Source organism: Pygocentrus nattereri, chromosome 17, assembly GCF_015220715.1.
Source record: "Pygocentrus nattereri isolate fPygNat1 chromosome 17, fPygNat1.pri, whole genome shotgun sequence".
Taxonomy (NCBI): Eukaryota; Metazoa; Chordata; class Actinopteri; order Characiformes; family Serrasalmidae; genus Pygocentrus; species Pygocentrus nattereri.
The window spans coordinates 12,364,044-12,389,183 of NC_051227.1; the positions used below are offsets into that span (position 1 = coordinate 12,364,044).

At 43.7% G+C, this 25,140-nt stretch overlaps 1 protein-coding gene and 1 long non-coding RNA gene across 4 annotated transcripts in view; one reads left to right on the top strand and one right to left on the bottom strand.

The window, feature by feature from the left end:
- pld1a (phospholipase D1a) overlaps positions 1-5,386 on the top strand; it is a 70,450-nt gene extending 65,064 nt beyond the window's left edge. For all 3 annotated transcript variants that reach the window (XM_017722324.2, XM_017722325.2, XM_037546634.1), the window contains 2 exons: positions 1,247-1,364; positions 3,079-5,386. In XM_017722324.2, the coding sequence (XP_017577813.1) occupies positions 1,247-1,364; positions 3,079-3,303 (343 nt within the window). In that variant the 3' untranslated portion in view covers positions 3,304-5,386. The remainder of the gene's footprint in view (positions 1-1,246; positions 1,365-3,078) is intronic.
- Positions 5,387-7,590: 2,204 nt separating this feature from the next.
- On the bottom strand, positions 7,591-13,802 carry LOC108442329. The gene is made up of 3 exons (XR_005131720.1): positions 13,516-13,802; positions 8,670-8,802; positions 7,591-7,707 (listed from the first exon to the last, which is right to left on the bottom strand). It is a non-coding gene; the product is annotated as an uncharacterized LOC108442329 (long non-coding RNA).
- Positions 13,803-25,140: the final 11,338 nt, after the last annotated feature.

Consider the following 25,140-nt stretch of genomic DNA (forward strand, 5'->3'; position numbering starts at 1 on the left):
CTTTCTGTGGATCATTTTGATCTTTATCCTCACTGTCTATGAAACTTCATGCCCTCTTTGAATGGGGGGAGATGAGACCCCCGATAGCCGTGTAGACGACCCTGCCTGAGATTGCCCTTCAACAACCCAGACAGATGTTTCCTCTGAGTCCGTCCGGCTCTTTATTCTAGACAAACACGGTTTCCTGCTCAGCATTTCAGCCGGTTCTTACACTAATACCAGGCTGGTGCTGATGAGCAGGAGAGACAGGGAGACTGACTGTTTCTTTATGGGGGAATCGATATGAGAGTGTAGCTCAACCAACTCAGAGGCACTGCTTCACTTTGCAAAGCCTTTGGCCAAAAAGGCTTTTCCTTTTTCCTTTGGAAAAGCATGTAATTATATATTGTCATAGTTTTTAAGACATTCAAACCAGACAGTTTTTCTCAGACGGTTTTTTAAGACTTAAAAAATCATTAATCAATTGTTTTGTTTAAGCATTATGTTTGGGTTACTGGTCAATAATCAACAATACACGATTACATTGCCCAATCGCCCAGGCCTGCTATATATATATATATATATATATATATATATATATATATATATATATATATATACACACACACACATACACACACACACACACACACACACACACACCCACCCATTTTCTAAGCCGCTGCTCCCTCAGGGTCGCATCCGGCGGAAGGCCAATGTGCATCCTGGACAGGTTGCCAGTCCATCACAGGGCAGACAGACAGACGCAGATAGTTACACCCTAGTCATCATTAGTAGTAGTAGTAGTAGTAGTAGTAGTAGTAGTAGTAGTAGTAGTAGTAGTAGTAGTAGTAATATATGAATGATTTCTGATTGAAATAAGTGGAAAATTGTGTGGAAAGATCAGATTCTTATCTTTCAGTCCAATCCATGTTAGTGTTTATAAGCAGAAGAGGAGAGATTTTATTCTTGTATTATTTTATTATTGAAAGTTGTGGTTGTGTGTTCAGTCGTTCAGTCGATTTGGCTGCTTCTGTTATTTGTTTTGAAGAGAAGCAGTGCAGACTCCACCTCTCCGTACAGACTGGAAGCACAGTTTAGCTGTGTAGTTGTGCATGTATAGTCAGATGTCTAGCAGGTCAGCAGTAACTCAGTCTGGGACGTCGGCTCACACTGTTTAGACAGTAAGACGCTGATGGAGGTATATATAATGTATGTATACCGAATGCTGTTTTGCTCAGGACTGAGAGTTTTCTCTCTTTTCTAGAACCATCCTCGGTGCCTTTACGGACCCCAGCATAGATGTGAGCGACCCCATCAGTGACTGTTTCTATAAGGAGGTTTGGATGACCACTGCAGGACGCAACGCCACCATCTACGAGAAGGTGCGTATGTTTATTTAAGCTCATGTAGGGGAGACAGTGCTGTTCAGAGTCCAAGTCCAACCAGAGATTTTTTTTTAAATATATTTTTATATAACTTTTTATCTGGGTTGTAATAAGTCAGTATATAAGTAAGGCAGTAGGTCAGTAAGTAAGTAAGACAGTAAGCAAGGCAGTAAGTCAGTAAGCAAGGCAGTAGGTCAGTAAGTAAGACAGTAAGTAAGGCAGTAGGTCAGTAAGTAAATAACGCAGTAAGCGAGGCAGTAGGTCAGTAAGTAAATAACGCAGTAAGCGAGGCAGTAGGTCAGTAAGTAAATAATGCAGTAAGCGAGGCAGTAGGTCAGTAAGTAAATAACGCAGTAAGCAAGGCAGTAGGTCAGTAAGTAAATAACGCAGTAAGCAAGGCAGTAGGTCAGTAAGACAGTAAGTCAGTAAGCAAGACAGTAAGCAAGGCAGTAGGTCAGTAAGTAAGGCAGTAAGCAAGGCAGTAGGTCAGTTAGTAAGTAAGACAGTAAGCAAGGCAGTAGGACAGTAAGACAGTAAGTCAGTAAGCAAGACAGTAAGCAAGGCAGTAGGTCAGTAAGTAAGGCAGTAAGCAAGGCAGTAGGTCAGTTAGTAAGTAAGACAGTAAGCAAGGCAGTAGGACAGTAAGCAAGGCAGTAGGTCAGTAAGTATGTAAGGCAGTAAGTAACGTAGTAAGTAAATAAGGCAGTAGGTCAGTAAGTAAGACAGTAAGCAAGGCAGTAGGTCAGTAAGACAGTAAGTCAGTAAGCAAGACAGTAAGCAAGGCAGTAGGTCAGTAAGTAAGGCAGTAAGCAAGGCAGTAGGTCAGTTAGTAAGTAAGACAGTAAGCAAGGCAGTAGGACAGTAAGCAAGGCAGTAGGTCAGTAAGTATGTAAGGCAGTAAGTAACGTAGTAAGTAAATAAGGCAGTAGGTCAGTAAGTAAGACAGTAAGCAAGGCAGTAGGTCAGTAAGTAAGGCAGTTAGCAAGGCAGTAGGCCAGTTAGTAAGTAAGACAGTAAGCAAGGCAGTAGGTCAGTAAGTATGTAAGGCTGTAAGTAACGTAGTAAGTAAGGCAGTAGGTCAGTAAGTAAGTCAGTAAATCATGTCAGTAAGTAAGTCAGCCAGTAAGTAAGTAGGGCAGTGGGTCAGTGAGTAAGTAATGCAGTAAAAAAGTCAGTAAGCAAGTCAGTCAGTAAGTCAGTAAATACATGTCAGCCAGTAAGTCAGTGAGTAAGGCAGTGGGTCAGTAAGTAAGGCAGTAAGTCAGACCGAAAATCAGTCAGTAAGTCAGTAAATCAATCAGAAAGTACATGTCAGTAAGTAAATCAGTCAGTAAGTCGGTTAGTAAATAAGGCAGTGGGTCAGTAAGTAAGTATGGCAGTAAGTCAGTATGAAAATCAGTCAGTAGGTCAGTAAGTACATGTCAGTAAGTAAATCAGTCAGTAAGTAAGGCTGTAGGTCAGTAAATAAGTATGTAAGGCAGTAAGTCAGTCAGCAAGTCAGTAGGTACATGTCAGTAAGTAAATCAGTAAGTCAGTAGATCAGTAAATAAGTATGTAAGGCAGTAGGTCAGTAAGTAGGTCAGTAAATAAGTAAGCAGGAGCTCCAGAAACATAAATAAAGCTTCCAGAAGGAGTGAAACTAAACCACAGCAGGTTCTGTTGGAGCACCACCATGGTCTCTTCTGCTCACCACCACTGTGTTCCGCTGCAGGTGTTCCGCTGCCTGCCCTCCAGCCTGGTGAGGAACCTTCAGGAGCTGCTGAGCTTCCAGACTAAAGCCGGTCTGGATAAGGAGGATCCTGTGAAAGCTCAGGAAAGCCTGAAGAAGATCAGAGGCTTCCTGGTTCAGTTCCCGCTGGACTTCCTGAGCGAGCAGAACCTGCTGCCCTCCGTCGGCACCAAGGAGGCCATGGTCCCCACCGAGATCTGGACCTGATTGAAACTGTGACTGTAAACACAGAGTCCGTATGAGGCGAAACGGCGCCCCCTGCTGGACGAGCTGTGGAGAAACTGCATGATGAACTGAAATGAAGCGAATCGTATGAAGGCGGGCAGCTCACTGTGAAGTGCCTTAGGAGGGTGTAAACACCTCCGTATCAGTTCCTACCTGTGACTACATCATATTTGTCTTGTCAGTAGCAACAAATGCAGAATATAGAATATAAAAATGACGTTTTTACAATAAACCGTAACAGTAAAACAGCAAAAAAAATGATTTTAGCAAATGGAAACTCAGAAAGAGGCCAGCATGTCTAATATTTAGTGTACACTAAGCTTTTACAGGACTGTTCAGCTTATTTCTACACATTTTTCATTATTTTATGTTGTGATCCAAGAAAATGATCTTACAGCTTGGGCCACTTTTAACATGCGTTGTTAAAAAAGACACACGCAGTCAGATTTTACCGGATATTACTGCTTAAAATAAGCCAAAATGTCTAGAAATGGTTTGAATTATCTCTAAATATTAGCCATGTCCCTACAGTCGAGGTTTTCTCCTGATAATGTGCCTTTCCTTTCACTACTACTTCCACTATTCACTCAAACAAAGCAGCTCTGTGAGTGAAGACCGACTCATAGCGACCCTATGAAGACAGGGAGGGGAAGCAGGTGGTCAGTCGGTCTTGGTTGCCCCAAGAGAGCCGGTGTTTTGGTCCATCTGACCTGATTTCATTCAGATCTGCGAGGACAGAGGAGCTCAGGATCTGTGTGGGACAGTAGTTCAGCTAAACCCCCCCCCCATGTCCCCCACTCAGCTGTGATTCTGTCGATCAGCTGAGACGTGCTCAGTGTCTGAGGTTTGACTCTTGGAGCTGTGAGGCTGATTTCTCACCATTTAGCTGGTGCTGACGGCTGCTGTGAGCTGCTCACTGCCTCTAATAGACTGGACTATGTGGTTTCTGACTCTGTGACTCACTGTGGTCTATAAACATGCTCTGAAGTACATTAGCATGGCTAAAAACAGTAGCAACCACCTGGAAGACTGCCGGTCCATGAGTTGGCAGGACAATAGGACCATTTGATTTATGCAAATTTACTGCATTACATGGGGGCTGTATTGCAGTTAGCACTGCGCTAATTGGGGGCTGTATTGCAGTTAGCACTACGCTAATTGGGGGCTGTATTGCAGTTAGCACTACGCTAATTGGGGGTTGTATTGCAGTTAGCACCGTGCTATTTGGGGGCTGATTGGCTATGCTTCCATTACTGATTGTTACTTATTATTGCTAGTAAAAGAAGCGTATAGCCCTTGCCTCAAAATATAGCATTAGTTAGCTTTGCTGATAAGCAGACAATAAGAAAGCTAGTGAATTATGAATGTTAGGAATTTTGCATCAAATTTTTTTACTAATTTTTTTTAAATGAACAGACAACATTCAGTCTTCCAGGTGGCTGCTATTGTTTTGGCTAAGCTAATGTGCTTTAGTCCATGTTTGTAGAACAGAGAGTCACAGAGTCAGAAACCACTGATTACTGCTACAGCACCAGTTAGCACGATGCTAATCACTGGGCAATAAGATTCCATCTCTTGTTAGCTTCATTAGTCTCGTAGCTCCAGGGCTAAAACCAGACGCTGAGCGTGTCTCGGCTGTTGGGCTACATTTGAGCTCAGACGTGGGGAAACCGTGTGAATCCGGTTTTAAGGCTTTAAACGACGGACTGACGATTTTAAACGATGGACTGTTTACGCCAGTCAGCAGCTCTTCAGGCCTGATAACGGCGTATGGCAAGGTCTCCTTCTTTCTCTGGAGTTTTCCGTCTCTGAACGCGGGGAGGCTCGGCCGAGTGCTGTTTTCTCTCCTCCTGCGCTCAGATGTCGCTGAAAGCCGTTTCTGCTGCAGCTTCTCTGAACAGACACTGTTCAAATCTTTAATAGCAGTTTTTTTGCACAGTCTTCTTATCTTTTCTGTTCATTTACAGTCTGTACAGAGCAGGAAGTAGACGACCGAGGGAAAATGAATGGGGAATAAATCTGAAATGTGAATAAATCCTTGATTAAACCTGTTATTATATAATAATCAGCTGTGGTCTGTGTCATTATCTCTGAACATGAGGTTTACTGTTCTTCCTGAAGAGGCAGGTCTGATAATCAGGCCTGTTCTTATTCATAATGTTAAGCCTTTCATGTCTGCACTCAGTCTGAGATACTTTAGGTGAACATTTAACAATAATATGAATTATTTATTACTTATTCCACCAATATTTTCAAAATTATAATCGCAAAACTACATAACCGAGTGTGTGAGCTGGAAACACGAGAGGTTCAGAGCGGTTTGGTGTGATATGGTTCTGACATCTTTACAGTGGTGGTGATGAGAATCAGGCGTCGCCATGACTACAACAGAGATATAGACATTTTATGTACCATTCAGAACCACCAGAGAACCTACATGAGTCTTCTGAGTTTATATGGAATGTTGATGATGGAAAATAGTGGAAAATCTGGAATAATCAGTTTTCTTTGGGGACTATTTTGCCGCAGAGCGCCCTGCATGTCTCCCTCCACCATGAATGGAGGCCAAAATCGTCTTAAAACTGTCGTAAAACACTGTGTTTACATGTACTTGATAATCTGATGAATGCAGAAAATCTGATTTTGTCAGTAATCCAATCTATTCTGAAATATATTCATATATATTCGAGCACCTGGCTCCACCTCTGGTGGTTGGATGTTTACATTCTTATATATTAGAATATATTTATATATATATTCGAGCACCTGGCTCCACCTCTGATGGTTGGATGTTTACATTCAAATATATTCTTATATATTCAAATATATTCATATATATTCGAGCACCTGGCTCCACCTCTGATGGTTGGATGTTTACATTCAAATATATTCTTATATATTCAAATATATTCATATATATTCGAGCACCTGGCTCCACCTCTGATGGTTGGATGTTTACATTCAAATATATTCTTATATATTCAAATATATTCATATATATTCGAGCACCTGGCTCCACCTCTGGTGGTTGGACGTTTACATTCTTATATATTAGAATATATTTATATATATATTCGAGCACCTGGCTCCACCTCTGATGGTTGGATGTTTACATTCAAATATATTCTTATATATTCAAATATATTCATATATATTCGAGCACCTGGCTCCACCTCTGATGGTTGGATGTTTACATTCAAATATATTCTTATATATTCAAATATATTCATATATATTCGAGCACCTGGCTCCACCTCTGATGGTTGGATGTTTACATTCAAATATATTCTTATATATTCAAATATATTCATATATATTCGAGCACCTGGCTCCACCTCTGATGGTTGGATGTTTATATTCAAATATATTCTTATATATTCAAATATAATCATATATATTTCAGCACCTGGCTCCACCTCTGATGGTCGGATGTTTATATTCAAATATATTCTTATATATTCAAATATATTCATATATATTCGAGCACCTGGCTCCACCTCTGATGGTTGGATGTTTACATTCAAATATATTCTTATATATTCAAATATATTCATATATATTTGAGCACCTGGCTCCACCTCTGATGGCTGTTTGTTTATAGTCTCATATTCTTATATCTTCAAATATATTAAAGTACCTAGCTCCAACTCTGATAGCTGAATATTTACATTCTGATACTGTATATTCCTGACCACTGATGAAGAACTAGCGGATGACCAACACAAACTATGCAGCAGCAGATGAGCTGTCGTCTCTGACTTTACATCTACAAGGTGGACTGACAAGGCAGGAGCGTCTAATAGAGTGGACAGTGGGTGGACACAGTGTTTAAAAACTCCAGCAGCACAGCTGTGTCTGATCCACTCGCACCAGCACAACACACACACCTTCACCACGTCAGTGTTACTAAATGATCCACCACCCAAATAGTACGTGCTCTGTGAGGGTCCATGGGGGTCCTGACCACTGAAGAACAGGGTAAAAAGGGGGTAACAAAGTATCAGAGAAACAGATGGACTACAGTCTGTAACTGTAGAACTACAAAGTGCAGCTATACAGTAAGAGGAGCTGATAAAATGGACAATGAGCGTAAAATATGTTTTGGACAAAGAAAGACAGAATGTTATTGATCCTGAAGGGCAGCTGCAGTGTTTCAGTAGCAGAACATACAATTGCACATAAACTTACATACACTATGCAGAAAATTAAAAACATAATAAAACCAGACATAAGAAAGTATAAGATGGTAGAAATAAAAGTATTTGCATATTTACATGGCATATAAGGCAGATTTATTGTATTTGCATAAGAGCAGGCACAGAGTGGTATGAAGTAGTGTAAATTATGTTTAAGTCCTGGTTCCGTTATCTGTCTGGAACACCGCCCCTGAGTGGGAGAGACAGAGAGAGAGAGGGAGAGAGAGAGAACAATGAAGAAAGAACGTGGGCAGAGAAACGATTTCTGATATTAACGTGTACTTTCTATGTCTTATTTTTCAGTATATTTCAGCATTTATCCTGTTAAGCTGCAAAGCTTAATACTCTAACCCTATAGGTACAAGGGAACCTAAAGAAGTAGGTTAATCTTGCTCTTGAGTATCCACAATGTACATGTGTAATAAACTTCCAATGGCCAACAAACAGCCAATGTGTTTCTGACCTCCCTCGATGTAAAGTGGGTGGTCCAGAAATGAACCCAGTACCATTCGCCAAAGTGTCATCTGACCAAATCAGACTGAGCCATAAAACTGACCCAATATCAGGTTCAGCTCAGTTTGGACAGTTTTTTCCCAGATCAGTATTAATGTTGTTTTGTTCCAGCCAGTCTGTAAAGCTTCTTACAGCCCGTTTAGTTTGTTGTCTCCTACAGCTGTCAAAGTCGTTGCTTAGCAACGGCATCTCAGCAGAGTGATACAGTGTAGGTGTGGCCAGAGCTAACTGTTGTACAAAACACTGTTTTAGTACTATACAAACATTTAAAATACAACCCCAATTGCAAAAGAGTTGGGAAAGAGTTGTAAAATGTAAATAAATGTAAATAAAAACAGAATGCAATGATTTACAAATCTCATAGACCTGTATTTTATTCACAACAGAACCTCAGAGCTGATCTGTTCAGACTGTCGCATACAAATCACATTTAAAAGATAATCTGAACAGCCAAACAAACAAATTGGATTTGGGCTACTTTTACCTGCTGTGTGAACCTGTCCTAAGATCGTGAGGAGGGACCAGATGGTTCTTGGAGTTCATGGTTCTATATAAAGCTAAGGTCCTTACTAAAGAACCCTTGAAGAACCATCTTTTTTTAAAGAGAGTACACCCCACTGAACCTCCTCTCTCCCTCACCTGGAGGATGGAGAATGTTCTCCTTGGCTCCGTTGAAGAGGAAAACCTGCTTCATGTATTAGGGGAGTGGAGAGACCAGCCATCGAGTGCAGCACCTCCAACATCACAGCACAGCTTACAGAGTCACTCGCTCCTGAAACACACACAGATACGGAAGCTCATGAGCGGTGAAAATGGTGAAAGGTTCAGAAGGTTTTCCCTGCTGGGAGAACATGTCAGTGATTTTATCATCAAATTCTGGTGCAGTCTGAGATTGAAATACAGGGGGAGCCCTGGTGGAATTATATAGTTTACATACTCAGAACTGAAACAATGACTCAGCACTGTCGAATAACGTTGACAATAAAAAAAAATTAAACTCAGACGTTTCCATTGATGATTTGTCATTTACATTTTCAAAGCAACCTTCATTGGCATTGTCTCAAAATTACTAGGACAAAAGATGTAAACTGTGCTCATTTTCCACAAAATAACCTAAATAATCAGATCTATTACTGACAAGTCATCTAATAAAAGGCTAATAAATCTGTACAGATCTCTCTTGAACAGGAGGTCACAATGACATTCATAGAGATCTACAGTGACCAAATATTGTGGACATGTAAATTTCAGTAAGACTCACTGTTCGTCTTGCCTCTGTCTATGAACCTGCCCAACAGGAAAGTCTTATCAGTTTATCAGCTTCTTGTTTTGGCCTTTCTACTGAGGCAGAAATGATCTGATTGAGTATGCACGTGTGTGCACAAGGAAATTACAGTATACCAGGAAAGACATCTTAGAAGGAGCCCACACAGAAAGTGGATCTATGTTATCCATCTCTTTCGTACCTTCAAACTGTCTCCAAATATTACCATGGCATGTTATTACCAAGGGGATAGATTCTCGCTACTTCATCTGGCTTTTAAAGGACATTTATTTTTTTTAAAGCATAAATGTGGCACTGTCATAGGCTGCCTCATTTGACACAAGTCAGTCTGCGATATTTCTGCCCTGCTAGATCTGCCCTAGACAACCATAAGTGCTATTACTGTGAAATTGAAGTAAGATCCAGTTCCAAACTGCCTCTGTGAGCAATTTCCATCCGTTCATTAGGCACAATGCCAAGCGTCGGCCGGAGAGGTGTAAAGTGCCGTCACTGGATTCTGGAACAGTGCAACCATGTTCTCTGGAGTGATTAATCAGGTTCTTTATCTGTCAGTCTGATGATGAATCTGGATTTGGAGGATGTCAGCAGAACGTAACCTACCGGAATGCAGAGCCAACTGTAAAGTTTGGTGGAGGAGGGATAACGAGCTGGGGTTTTTCAGGGTTTGGGCTCTCAGTTTCAGTGAAGGGTGATGTTGATGGTACAGCACAAAGACATTTGACACAGTTAAGCTTCCAGCTTTATGTCAGCAGTTTGGGGAAGAGCCTTTCCAGCATGACTGAGACCCTGGGCACAAAGCAGCTCCATTAAGACACGGAGTGACCAGTTTGGTGTGGAGGAACTCCAGTGGCCTCACAGAGCCCTGACCTCAACCCCACTGAACACTGGAACATTGACTGTGAGCCAGGCCCTCTCGTCCAACATCAGTGTCTGACCTCACAAATGCTCTTTAGACTGAATGGACACAAATTCCCACAGACTCTCTCCAACATCTTGCAAAAAGCTTTTTCAGAAGACTGGAAGCTGTTATACCTGGCAATTGCAAAAACGGTTATAGATGTTTTTGCAATGAGACGTCCAACAAGCTCATGCAGGTGAGATGGTCAGGTGTCCATATACTTTTGGCCATATAGTGTCAATGAACTGAACACAACACTTTTAAATATAGAGAATTTTATATAGAGAAATGTAATGTAGTCATTAGGCTTTGCACATGTTTAGTGATAATACAGGGTCTAGCACTCAGCCTGAAAGAAATCATTTAGGGAAAGCACCGTATAATGTAGCTAACGAGTAATATAATCACCAATTAGCATGGTGATTACTGCATGTCTAAGTAATTAATCTCAAATACTGTGCATATATTGAGTGTTAAATATCATAAAAAAACACTGAGCTTTCACAGCACAACAGAACATACACTGAAATCAAATAAAGTATGTCTGTGTTTACATATAATTTAAATTTATTTTATATCCAATATTAATTCAAACATACTTCAAATAATATTATATACTAAGTAGTATATACAAATAATAAATATACTGAGTACTGTGTAACAGCAAGTAATTACCTCACTTCAGGCATTAGAAACAAACCACAGGAACAAGACTGCCTTCCAGTCAAACCCTCTACAAAAGCAGTCCCACACACACAGACTGTAACAGCACCAACGCAACACCAGCCTCAGCCAGCTCAGCTTTCATAACACAGATTCGGGGAAGAGGTTTCTAAGAGGCTAAGAGGTTTAACAGCAACACTGCTCATATACATAAATACACTCCCTGGCCACTTTATTAGAAACACCCACCTTGTGCTTCAACTCACTGGCCACTTTATTAGAAACACCCACCTTGTGCTTCAACTCACTGGCCACTTTATTAGAAACACCCACCTTGTGCTTCCACTCACTGGCCACTTTATTAGAAACACCCACCTTGTGCTTCCACTCACTGGCCACTTTATTAGAAACACCCACCTTGTGCTTCCACTCACTGGCCACTTTATTAGAAACACCCACCTTGTGCTTCAACTCACTGGCCACTTTATTAGAAACACCCACCTTGTGCTTCCACTCACTGGCCACTTTATTAGAAACACCCACCTTGTGCTTCCACTCACTGGCCACTTTATTAGAAACACCCACCTTGTGCTCCCGCTCACTGGCCACTTTATTAGAAACACCCACCTTGTGCTTCAACTCACTGGCCACTTTATTAGAAACACCCACAACCATTTGGAACATTATTAAGAAGGAAAGACAGAACTGGTGGGCTTAGTAATCATCAAAGCTTAGCCAAGGAAGGAAGACTTCCACAACTGAAGACACAGGGCTTCCCATCGTAATGAAGAAAAATCCCCATACACCCTTTTCCACACTGTCCAAAAAATAGAAGTGCCAGATTCCAGTTTGCCTAAAAGCATTTAAAGGAGCCTGCAGAGTTCTGGATAAAGGCCTTGTGCACAAATGAAACCAAGATGAACTTGCAAGCACAAAGTGTGGAGGCGAAAAGGAACCAGGCAAAATCCAAAGCACCCCCCGTCAGCTGTGAAACATGTCGGTGGGGGTGTTACGGCCTTGGTCTGTATGGTTGCCACTAGTATTGGCTTCCTAACCTTCACTGATAACTGATGATGGAGCAGCAAACTGAATTCTAAGGTGTACTGAAGCATCTTACAAGCTGAAGTTCAGGAAAATGCCTCAAATTTCACTGGACGGTGCTTTAATCTACAGCAAGACAATGATCCCAAACATACTGCCAAAACAACAAGGGACTGTTTCACAGCTAAAGACAGGGACAATCCTGACCTGCCATTTTGGTGCTTTGAAATGAGGAGCAATTTCTAAATCTGATGTAAAACTGGATTAACACTAGAAATGGACACTTTACCAGGTCCCAATCATTTTTGTCCAGGAAAGGTGCTAAAACAAACAAACAACTGTTTTGCAAATGTATTACACTGCATATGTCATAAACACACAACAATGTTAATAATGAAAGAAAAATACATATGTTTAAGTTTATATACTGAATTATTGATCATGTGCACTGCTCCACAGTGACATCTGGTGGGTCCCTAATGTAGAGACACCACTGTCGTAAACTACGTCCTTAAGTATCATATTACAATTTGCCATATCACCCACAGATCTACACTATATTTCCAAAAGTATTCACTCACCCATCCAAATCACTGAATTCAGGTGTTCCAGTCACTTCCATGGGCACTGGTGTATAAAGCCGAGCCCCTAGGCCTTCAGACTGCTTCTACAGACATTAGTGAAAGAATGGGTCGCTCTCAGGAGCTCAGTGAGTTCCAGCGTGGTACCGTGATCGGACGCCACCTGTGCAAGTCCAGTCATGAAATTTCCTCGCTACTAAATATTAAAGTCATCAGTGGGATTATAACAAAGTGGAAGCGATTGGGAATGACAGCAACTCAGCCACGAAGTGGTCGGCCAGGTAAAATGACAGAGCGGGGTCAGCGGATACTGAGGCACATAGTGCGCGGAGATCTCCAACTTTCTGCAGAGTCAATCACTACAGACCTCCAAACTTCATGTGGCCTTCAGATCAGCTCAAGAACAGCGTAGAGAGCTTCATGGAATGGGTTTCCATGGCCGAGCAGCTGCATCCAATCCTTACATCTCCAAGCGCAATGCAAAGCGTGGAATGCAGTGGTGTAAAGCGCCACCACTGGACTCTAGAGCAGTGGAGACGTGTTCTCTGGAGTGACTAATCACGCTTCTCCGTCTGGGAATCCGATGGACGAGTCTGGGTTTGGCGGTTGCCAGGAGACGGTACTTGTCTGACTGCATTGTGCCGAGTGTAAAGTTTGGTGGAGGGGGGATTATGGTGTGGGGGTGTTTTTCAGGAGTTGGGCTCGGCTCCTTAGTTCCAGTGAAAGGAACTCTTAAAGCTTCAGCACCAAGAGATTTTGGACAATTTCATGCTCCCAACTTTGTGGGAACAGTTTGGGGACGGCCCCTTCCTGTTCCAACATGCCTGCTCACCAGTGCACAAAGCAGGTCCATAAAGACATGGATGAGCCAGTTTGGTGTGGTTTGGTTTTATACACCTGTGGCCATGGAAGTGAATGGAACACCTGAATTCAATGATTTGGATGGGTGACTGAATACTTTTGAAAATATAGTGTATAAAAAGACTTGATTAAACTCAGACACTGTAACTGAATTACACGCTGTGTTGTTGGTGGTGCTCCCGAGCTGAACTCGCAGATGATGGAAGGACAGCAGCGCCGCCGCCGCCGCCGCCTCACTCAGCTGCACCAGGCCGGCCTCGGGAGTCCCCTTCCCGACCCCGCGCCCCGCGCCCCGCAGCGCCGCGCTCCCTGCTGCGCTGCTCCGCATGCGGCTCGGGTTGCTCGGCTGTGGGCCGGCGAGGCTTCACCCTCCGCTCCAGTAGCTCCATACCGCCCATACTCACCAACAACACCCAGGGCAGGTCGGGACGGAGTCCGCAGAGGGACAAACTAGCGGCGGATGGAGAGGGAGGGGCGCAGCCCAGACCCCGCCCCCTCTATCATGAAACAAAAAATCTTCATAATAAGGTCGACTTCTATTTCGTAAATGTGATTTCCTTCCACGTTTTTGGATTACACTTATTAGTATTTTTTATAATTAGTATCATTATTTATTGTTACTTGGAACGAGCTTAATGATATTAATGGTGGTGCTTTTATTTTGTAATACAGGTTGTAAACATAAGGGCGATGATATAAAATCTTTATCACTCTTAGTGAAGCATTACACTCAGAAGTGTGGAGCAATGAAACGAAAATAAATCAACAAAAATAATACAATTTTGGCTCATAACAGATATTAATAATAAATGAGAATAATAAAACTAGGCATGCATCACTACGATACTGCTATTGCTATTATAAGAATGATAATACCAGTAATAACAGTATTAATATATAAGTGCTCTGCCTGGCTGTGAACACAGCGTAGTGTGTTTCTTTTGGTTGGTAGCCATGTGGCCTTATAGCCAAGCCAGTTGAAGGGAATTCCACCAAATTTTCAGATTGTCTGAAATGACTCAGTGTGTGAGGTGTAAGCAGAGAAGTTCAGAGCTGAAATGGTTCAGACGTCTTTACAGTGGTGGTGATAGGAACCAGGCGTCGACTACAACACAGATATAGACATTTTATTTACCTTCCAGAACCACCAGAGAACCTACACGAGTCTTCTGAGTTTATATGGAATGTTGATTATGGAAAATAGTGGAAAATCTGGAATAATAAGTTTTCTTTGGGGACTATTTTGCCGCACAGCGCCCTGCATGTCTCCCTCCACCATTAATGGAGTTCAAGTTCTCTAAACTATCATAAAACAGCGTCTCAGTCATCAGGCAGTGAATTCAGAACCAGTTCATGTAGGAACTTTCTGTGAGGAGCTTTTAGAGGGGGACGTCTGTTTCCTATCACCACCACTGTGAACAGCTCTGACTCGGTAAGTTTATCTAGAATGGAGAACCGCACTGAACCGCTCTGTTTACATCTTAACCACTTTATTATGGAAAAAGGAAATAAAAATTGGGTTGAAGATCCATTTAATATTCTATTAAGATGACTTTTAAATCGGTCACATCATACGACTATTTTTTCAGATTTGTGCGTAGAATGTACAGAACCAAGGTACTGTGACGTTTCCCATATAGAAATGGACGGATTTAGGTATTATTATTATTATTATTATTATTATTATATTACTGTTATCGCTCTCCTTCCCCTCCTCCCTGCCCTCCCCTCCTCTATGTTCACGGTCCCAGACTAAATCACGGCAGCTCTGATTTAATTTCTCTAGAAGCTCCAGTCCACTTTGTGCTCTGAGCAGAATTGGTATGATGTGCATTGGTCAGAAGGAGCTGATCAGAGCCAGACAGCTCACATCTTTCAGCGCAAACAGACCGACTAACTCCAACACACTGCATGTGCTGTTTATATTGTGGGCCCTCTGGTGGACTCAGGACACATAACACTGAATATCCAGACAACAGCGTTCTGTGACCACTGCTGAAGGACTAGAGGATGACCAACACAAACTGTGCAGTGTTACTGCAGTGCTGAGAATGATCCACCACCCAAATATTACTTGCTCTGTCCATGGGGGTCCTGACCACTGAAGAACAGGGTAAAAGGGGGTAACAAAGTATCAGAGAAACAGACGGACTACAGTCTGTAGCTGTAGAACTACAAAGGACAGCTGATAAAATGGACAATGAGTGGAGAAAGAAGGAGCTGGTCAGAATGTTACACCTGACCGGTGTGTGTGTGTGTGTGTGTGTGTGTGTGTGTGTGTGTGTATATATACACTGCTCAAAAAATAAAGGGAACACTTAAACAACACAATATAATAATATATAAGTAAATCAAACTTCTGTGAAGTCAAACTGTCCACTTAGGAAGCAGCACTGATTAACAATCAATTTCACAGCTGTTGTGCAAATGGAACAGACAACAGGTGGAAATCATTGGCAATTAGCAAGACACACTCAATAAAGGAGTGGCTCTGCAGGTGGGGACCACAGACCACTTCTCAGTACCTTTCTGCTTTCTGGCTGATGTTTTGGTCACTTTTGAATGTTGGTGGTGCTTCACACTCGTGGTAGCATGAGACGGACTCTACAACCCACACAAGTGGCTCAGGTCGTGCAGCTCATCCAGGATGGCACATCAATGAGAGCTGTGGCAAGGTGTGCTGTGTCTGTCAGCGTAGAGTCCAGAGCTTGGAGGCGCTACCAGGAGACAGGCCAGTACACCAGGAGACGTGGAGGAGGCCGTAGGAGGGCAACAACCCAGCAGCAGGACCGCTACCTCCGCCTTTGTGGAACAGGAGGAACAGGAGGAACAGGAGGAGCACTGCCAGAGCCCTGCAAAATGACCTCCAGCAGGCCACAAATGTGCATGTGTCTGCACAAACAGTTAGAAACCGACTCCATGAGGATGGTATGAGGGCCTGATGTCCACAGATGGGGGTTGTGCTCACAGCCCAACACTGTGCAGGACGCTTGGCATTTGCCAGAGAACACCAGGATTGGAAAATTCACCACTGGCGCCCTGTGCTCTTCACAGATGAAAGCGGGTTCACACTGAGCACATGTGACAGACGTGACAGAGTCTGGAGACGCCGTGGAGAGCGATCTGCTGCCTGCAACATCCTTCAGCATGACCGGTTTGGCAGTGGGTCAGTAATGGTGTGGGGTGGCATTTCTTTGGAGGGCCGCACAGCCCTCCATGTGCTCGCCAGAGGTAGCCTGACTGCCATTAGGTACCGAGATGAGATCCTCAGACCCCTTGTGAGACCATATGCTGGTGCGGTTGGCCCTGGGTTCCTCCTAATGCAGGACAATGCTAGACCTCATGTGGCTGAAGTGTGTGAGCAGTTCCTGCAAGATGAAGGCATTGAAGCTATGGACTGGCCCGCCCGTTCCCCAGACCTGAATCCGATTGAGCACATCTGGGACATCATGTCTCGCTCCATCCACCAACGCCACGTTGTACCACAGACTGTCCAGGAGTTGGCAGATGTTTAGTCCAGGTCTAGGAGGAGATCCCTCAGGAGACCATCCGCCACCTCATCGGGAGCATGCCCAGGTGTTGTAGGGAGGTCATACAGGCACATGGAGGCCACACACAATACTGAGCCTCATTTTGACTTGTTTTAAGGACATTACATCAAAGTTGGATCAACCTGTCGTGTGTTTTTCCACTTTAATTTTGTGTGTGACTCCAAATCCAGGCCTCCATTGGTTAATAAATTTAATTTCCATTGATGATTTTTGTGTGATTTTGTTGTCAGCACATTTAACTTTGTACAGAACAAGTTCAGTACCGGTTCAGTACCCTGTTGAAAAAGCCTAGTGTTTATTGGTTTATGGCAGTTTTGCCTTTTTTTAATGGGTTGCTATCACAATGTAAAGGATCCTAATGGTTTAACAAGCGATCAGTGGCTGATTCTAAATGCATTTGATGGTTTCTCAATGGAATCTAAAGGAAAATTGTGGTCTTTATTGGAAAACATTAATTCCCATTAGAACGCAAAGCAATTAGATTTTAATCCTGATGCTTTCTAATGGTCCTTTTTCACAAGGCAATAAAAATAATACCATATGTTTGAAGTGAGATGTGAAGTTGTATCTGACTGCAGTGTAAATATAAAGCCTGCTGTTTTTATGAATGTATGATTTTATACAGTCATGTTTTGATGGCGTGTATAAAGCTTGTTTAATGAAAGGCAAATCAGAGCCGCGCAGCACTGACAGCTCAAACAACACCGACTCTGTGACTCCATGGCAACAACACAGCCGCTTTGTTTGGTTTTCCCATCAGCTTTAAGTTCAGCAGGAGCTAATAACTGAGCAGTGGGTGGATCCTTTCTGTAAACATCTGCCAGAGAAAAGTGTCAGGCAGCAGCCTGAATGAATCATGCATAAGACTGCAGCTCCACTTTGCTGCATTTGTGCTGGGATTGCTGCACTTTATTATGACACGCTTTACATAGTAAATCATATTTATTTGCATATATTACAGTACTAAGATCCTCAGGGTTTTCCAGGTTTGAGTTAGTTGTCAGGGATGGAAAACAGCGGCTGCAGCTCTTTCCAGCACTTTTTTACTGAAGAAAACACTATTGAATATCTTTTAGGGTCTGTTACAAGCTTCAGATATTTGTGTTTAACCTAGAACCAAATGCAGCTAACATACCATTAGGAACCCCAAAGGTGCACTAGAAGTGAGCACACGCACCTTCTAAGCCGCTTCTCCTTCTGGGTAGCAGGGGGAGCTGGAGCCTATCCCAGCGGTCATCAGATGGAAGGCAGGATCCACCCTGGGCAGGTCGCCAGTCCATCACAGGGCAGGCAAACACATTCACGCACACCTAGAGGCAATTTAGCATATCCAACTGGCATGACTTGCATGTCTTTAGACTGTGGGAGGGACCATGCAAACACGGGGAGAACATGCAAACTCCAATCAGAAAGGACCCTGGTCGCCCAGCCAGGGAATCGAACCCAGACCTATCTTGCTGTGAGGCAACAGTGCTACACACTACGCCACCCCTAGAAATGAGCATCATCACAAAAATTTGAATTTGTCAAACACTAGAGGGCACTCCTGAGTGAGTCCAAAATAAATGTCAACCAATCAGATCCAAATAGCAATAATGCCAACTAATCAGCTCTCAGTAGCAGTAATGCTAACCAATCAGCTCTCAGTAGCAGTAATGCCAAGCAATCAGCGCTCAGTAGCAGTAACACTAACCAATCAGCTCTCAGTAGCAGTCTTCTTCTTCTTCTTCTTCTTCTTCTTTTTCCGGCTGCTCCCTTTAGGGGTCGCCACAGCGGATCATCTGCCTCCATCTTGCCCTATCCATTGCCTCCTCTACTTTTACACCAACCATCTCCATGTCCACCTTCACTACATCCATAAACCTTCTCTGAGGTCTACCTCTTCTCCTTCTACCCGGCAGCTCCATCTCCAAAATTCTTTGACCAATATATCCACTATTCCTCCTCAACACATGTCCAAACTATCTCAACCTGGCCTCTCTGGCTTTATCTCCAAACTGCTCCACCTTCACTGTCCCTCTGATCTGCTCATTTCTTATCTTGTCCAGCCTTGTCACTCCCAACGAAAATCTCAGCATCTTCATCTCCGCCACCTCCAGCTCAGCCTCCACTCATCAGGCATCCTCTCACTCTCCAGGATTTTGTTAAACAACCTGGTTAAAAAGTCCACTGCCTTCTCTCCTAAACATCTCCATACCTCCACAGGTATGTCATCTGGACCAACTGCCTTTCCATTCTTCATCCTTTTTAAAGCTGCCCTCACTTCCACCTTACTAATTCTCTGCACTTCCTGATCCACTGTCTCTCCCCCCGTTGTCCTCCTCTCTCTCTCGTTTTCCTCATTCATTAGTTCTTCAAAGTACTCCTTCCATCTACTCAACACTCTCTGTTCAGTCACTAGTAGATTTCCCTCTCTGTCCTTTATCAGCCTAACCTGCTGTACATCCTTTCCAGCTCTATCTCTCTGTTTAGCCAAACGATACAAGTCCTTTACTCCTTCTTTACTGTCCAGCCTCTCATACCGCTCATCATAGGCCTGAGCCTTTGCCTTTGCCACCATTATTTTCGCTATGCGACTAGCCTCACAGTACTCCTGCCTACTTCCTTCATCTCTCTGGTTATCCCACTTTTTCTTAACTGCCTTCTTCTTCTGAATACTCTCCTGGACTTCCTCATTCCACCACCAACTTTCCTTGTCTTCTTTCCTCTGACCAGACGAAACACCCAACACATTCTTGCCAGTTTCTCTCACCACCTTAGCTGTAGTTTCCCAGTCCTCAGGTAGCTCCTCACTGCCCCCAAGGGCCTGTTGCAATTTTTTCCTGAACTGCCTGCAACCATCCTCCTCCTTCAGCTTCCACCATCTAATCTTTGGCTCTGTCTTCACTCTTTTCCTCTTCTTCTCTTTTCCTGTTTCTAATCTCATTCTACAGACAACTACCCTACGCTGCCTTGCTACATTTTCCCCAGGCACCACTTTACAATCTCCAATCTCCTTTAGGTGGCATCTCCTGCTAAGGATATAATCCACCTGTGTGCACCTCCCTCCACTCTTGTATGTCACCATGTGTTCTTCCCTCTTCTGAAAATACGTGTTTACCACAGCCATTTCCATTCTCTTTGCAAAATCTACAGCCATCTGACCTTCCGCATTTCTATCTTTCACACCATACATACCCAGCACCTCTTCATCCCCTCTGTTCCCTTCACCAACATGTCCACTGAAGTCTGCACCAATCACTAATCTCTCCTCTCTAGGGACACCATCTACCACTTCATCCATCTTACTCCAAAATTCCTCTTTCTCCTCTACCTGACAACCAACCTGTGGGGCACATGAACTGACCACATTCAAAACCACACCATCAACCTCCAACTTCAGGCTTATGATCTTGTCTGACACTCTCTTTACATCCAGAACCCTTTTCACAAGGGTTCCTTTAGGATTATCCCTACTCCATTTCTCTTCCTCTCTACACCATGATTGAACAATTTAAATCCACCTCCAATGTTCCTGGCCTTGCTTCCTTTCCATCTGGTCTCCTGGACACACAGAATATCTACCTTCCTTCTCTCCATCATGTCTGCAAGCTCTCTGCCTTTACCAGTCATTGTCCCTATGTTCAGAGTCCCTACTCTAACTTCCACACTCCTGCCATTCCTTCTCTCTTGCTGCCTTCTAACCCGCCTTCCTCCTCTCCTCTTTGATGGTCTTCGACCTACAGTAGTCCAATTTCCACCGGCACCCTGCTGGTCAACAGCACCGGAGGCGATCGTTGTTAACCCTGGCCTCGACCGATCCGGTATAGCAATCATATTTGTGATCCACATGATAGTTTTGGCACAAGTTTATGCCGGATGCCCTTCCTGACGCAACCCTCACCATTAATCCGGGCTTGGGACCGGCACCAGAAGTACACAAAGTACACCCCTAATGACTGGTTTAGCTCTCAGTAGCAGTAACACTAACTAATCAGTTCTCAGTAGCAGTAACACTAACTAATCAGGTCTCAGTAGCAGTCATGCCAACCAATCAGCTCTCACTAGCAGTAAAGCACATGGCCACCCTCAAGTGTTTCTCAGGCATTTTTCTGGTATAATGGGAGAAATAACATTATTATAACATTAAATAACATTAACATAAACATTACCAGCGCACTTCAAAAGGCAGTAAAAGTTAACTTTTAATGAACAGTGTGAATTCTGTTCTGTAAAGCTCTTTGCTTCTTTATCGCTCAGGTTTGCTGCTGGGGGACTTGCTGTCCTCTTCTGGTCCTGATCCAGATCCTGGCTGTCAGAGATGAACCTGTGGTGATTTTATCCTGTCTCTGCTGGACAGTCTGGTAATGGACAGCAGGCCCCTGTCACATTCACATTTCCCTCACGCTTTCAGCCAGAGCAGCTTGCGGTAACGGACTGCAGAAGAGTTCTCCTTGGGGTGAGCGTACTCTGCCTGAGGACGTAATTATGGTAGCCGTTAGAGGAATCAAACCCGTGACCTCTCGGGCAAAGCTAGACTGTCTGGCCTGGTCAGAGGGAGGTATCAGAACAAACAGTGTAAGAATTAAGACCAATCACAGTCGGGGGGGTGGGGGGGGGGGGGTGGGCTCAGAACAAACCAGCTGGTCTTTAAGACAATTCATAGTCAGGGGAAGGTCTCAGAACTAACAAGTTAGTCTCTAAGATCAATTACAGTGATGGGGAGGTCTCAGAATAAACAGCATAGTGTTTAAGACGAATCACAGTCAGGGGGAGGTCTCAGAACTAACAAGGCAGTGATTAAGACCAATCACAGTCAGAGGGAGGTCTTAGAACTAACAAGGACCCTGGTCACCCAGCCAGGGAATCAAACCCAGGCCTATCTTGCTGTGAGGCAACAGTGCTACCCACCGCATCACTGTGCTGCCAGTAGAAATTAGCATCATCACAGAAATTTGAATTTGTCAAACACTAGAGGGCACTCCTGAGTGAGTCCAAAATAAATGTCAACCAATCAGATCTAAATAGCAATAATGCCAACTAATCAGCTCTCAGTAGCAGTAACGCCAACTAATCAGCTCTCAGTAGCAGTAATGCTAACCAATCAGCACTCAGTAGCAGTAACGCCAGCTAATCAGCTCTCAGTAGTAGTAAAACCAACCAATCAGCACTCAGTAGCAGTAACACTAACTAATCACCTCTCAGTAGCAGTAACGTTAACCAATCAGCACTCAGTAGCAGTAATACCAACAAGACAGTGCTCAGTAGCAGTAATGCCAACCAATCAGCACTCAGTAGCAATAAAGCACATGGGCGCCCTCTAGTGTTTCTCAGTCATTTTTCTGGTATAATGGGAGAAATATGATGGGGCCAGGCTCCTCTTAACCGGCTCTGTCCACATCTATTTCCTCAGAACTTTGAGCTCAGCACTGATTTATGATTAATTAATCTTTCCAGGAAGTTTTTGTTACTTGTTAGGAAATCAAACATTACCAGCGCACTTCAAAAGGCAGTAAAAGTTAACTTTTAATGAACAGTGTGAATTCTGTTCTGTAAAGCTATTTGCTTCTTTATCGCTCAGGTTTGCTGCTGGGGGACTTGCTGTCCTCGTCTGGTCCTGATCCAGATCCTGGCTGTCAGAGATGAACCTGTGGTGATTTTATCCTGTCTCTGCTGGACAGTCTGGTAATGGACAGCAGGCCCCTGTCACATTCACATTTCCCCTCACGCTTTCAGCCAGAGCAGCTTGTGGTAACGGACTGCAGAAGAGTTCTCCTTGGGGTGAGCGAACTCTGCCTGAGGACGTAATTATGGTAGCCGTTAGAGGAATCAAACCCGTGACCTCTCGGGCAAAGCTAGACTGTCTGGCCTGGTCAGAGGGAGGTATCAGAACAAACAGTGTAAGAATTAAGACCAATCACAGTCGGGGGGAGGTCTCAGAGCTAACCAGGTGGTGCTTAAGACCAATCACAGCCAGGGGGAGGTCTCAGAACTAACGAGTTGGTGATTAAGACCAATCACAGTCAGGGGGAGGTCTCAAATAAATTAAGTGGTGATCAGGACCAATCACAGTCAGGAGGAGGTCTCAGAACTAACCAGGTGGTGATTAGGACTGATAACAGTCAGGGGGGAGGTCTCAGAACTAACCAGGTGGTGATTAGGACTGATAACAGTCAGGGGGGCAGTCTCAGAACTAACAAGTTGGTGATTAAGACCAATCACAGTCGGAGGAGGTCTCAAACAAATTAAGTGGTGATGAGGATCAAACACAGTCAGGGGGCGGTATCAGAACAAACCAGTTGGTGATTAAGACCAATCACAGTCAGGGGGAGGTCTCAAAACAATGAAGTGGTGATGAGGACCAATCACAGTCAGGGGGCGGTCTCAGAACAAACCAGTTGGTGATTAAGACCAATCACAGTCAGGGGGAGGTCTCAAAACAATGAATTGGTGATGAGGACCAATCACAGTCAGGGGGCGGTCTCAGAACAAACCAGTTGGTGATTAAGACCAATCACAGTCAGGGGGAGGTCTCAAAACAATGAAGTGGTGATGAGGACCAATCACAGTCAGGGGGAGGTCTCAAAACAAATTAAGTGGTGATGAGGACCAATCACAGTCAGGGGGAGGTCTCAGAACTAACCAGTTGGTGATTAAGACCAATCACAGTCAGGGGGAGGTCTCAAACAAATTAAGTGGTGATTAGGACCAATCACAGTCAGGGGGCGGTCTCAGAACAAACCAGTTGGTGATTAAGACCATTCACAGTCAGGGGGAGGTCTCAAAACAATGAAGTGGTGATGAGGACCAATCACAGTCAGGGGGAGGTCTCAAAACAAATTAAGTGGTGATGAGGACCAATCACAGTCAGGGGGAGGTCTCAGAACTAACAAGGTGGTGATTACAACTGATAACAGTCAGGGGGAGGTCTCAGAATGAGCCAGTTGGGGATTAAGACCAATAACAGTAAGAGGGAGGTCTCAGAACTAACCAGTTGGTGATTAAGACCAATGGCAGTCAAGGGGAGGTCTCAGAACTAACAAGGACCCTGGTCACCCAGCCAGGGAATCAAACCCAGGCCTATCTTGCTGTGAGGCAACAGTGCTTTTGTTAATGTAATATAGATCAAAAGGAATTTACTGATCTTTCTATTTCATTAGCATTTCTCACACTTTCCCAACTCAGGATCTCTCTCTCTTTCTCTCCCTCTCTCTTCAAACTGCCTCTTTTCTCTTCATTTCTTTGTTCTCCACCATAAACCAGCACAGTCACGCTCTGAGGCTTCACTGGACTCATTGTAACTGTGGTATAAATATGTATTGGAGCGCATGAACCATGTGTTCGCTCATAAATCCCCCTCAGATGAGCTGAAAGACGTCCTTATTGTGGTCAAGCCCCCCCCCCAACAATCCTGCCTCTACACTTCTCACTGCCTCCACCCTCTACAGCGGCCCTTTCAGACGCAGCCCTTTCGCTGTCAGTGATCTCCTGTAATCTCAGTGTTTACATCCAGTCCTGTGTTTTCACCATTGTGACCTCACTGAGAGCAGTGTGATGTGAACACGCTTCTGAAATTTAGAGCGACTGTTCAGTGAAAACTAACTTCCCTTGTCTTTATGCTACAAGTTTTCCACAGAAGTCTGGTTAACTGTGATTGTTGACATGGCTTAATGCATTTTAACAGTCCTCACTGCAAAAATTACGAGCTTAGCAAGTGTAAACGTCTGAAATGTAGTGAATAAATCTAATATCTGTCTGTCTGTTTGTCTGTGTATATGTGTATCTGTGTGTCTGTGTATATGTGTGTCTGTCTGTCTGTGTATCTGTCTGTGTCTCTGTGTCTGTGTATCTGTGTGTCTGTGTATCTGTGTGTCTGTGTGTCTATCTGTGGATCTTTGCGCCTGTGTATCTGTGTGTCTGTCTGTGTATCTGTCTGTCTGTGTGTCTGTCTGTCTGCGTCTGTCTGTGTGTCTGTGTATATGTCTGTCTGTCTGTCTGTCTGCCTGCCTGTCTGTGTATCTGTCTGTCTGTGTGTCTGTGTATCTGTGTGTGTGTATCTGTCTGTCTGTGTATCTGTCTGTGTGTCTGTGTATTTGTCTGTCTGTGTATCTGTGTGTCAGTCTGTCTGTGTATATGTCTGTCTGTCTGTATCTGTGTATTTGTCTGTCTGTGTATCTGTGTATCTGTCTGTCTGTGTATCTTTGCGTCTTTGTGTCTGTGTATCTGTGTGTCTGTGTATCTGTCTGTCTGT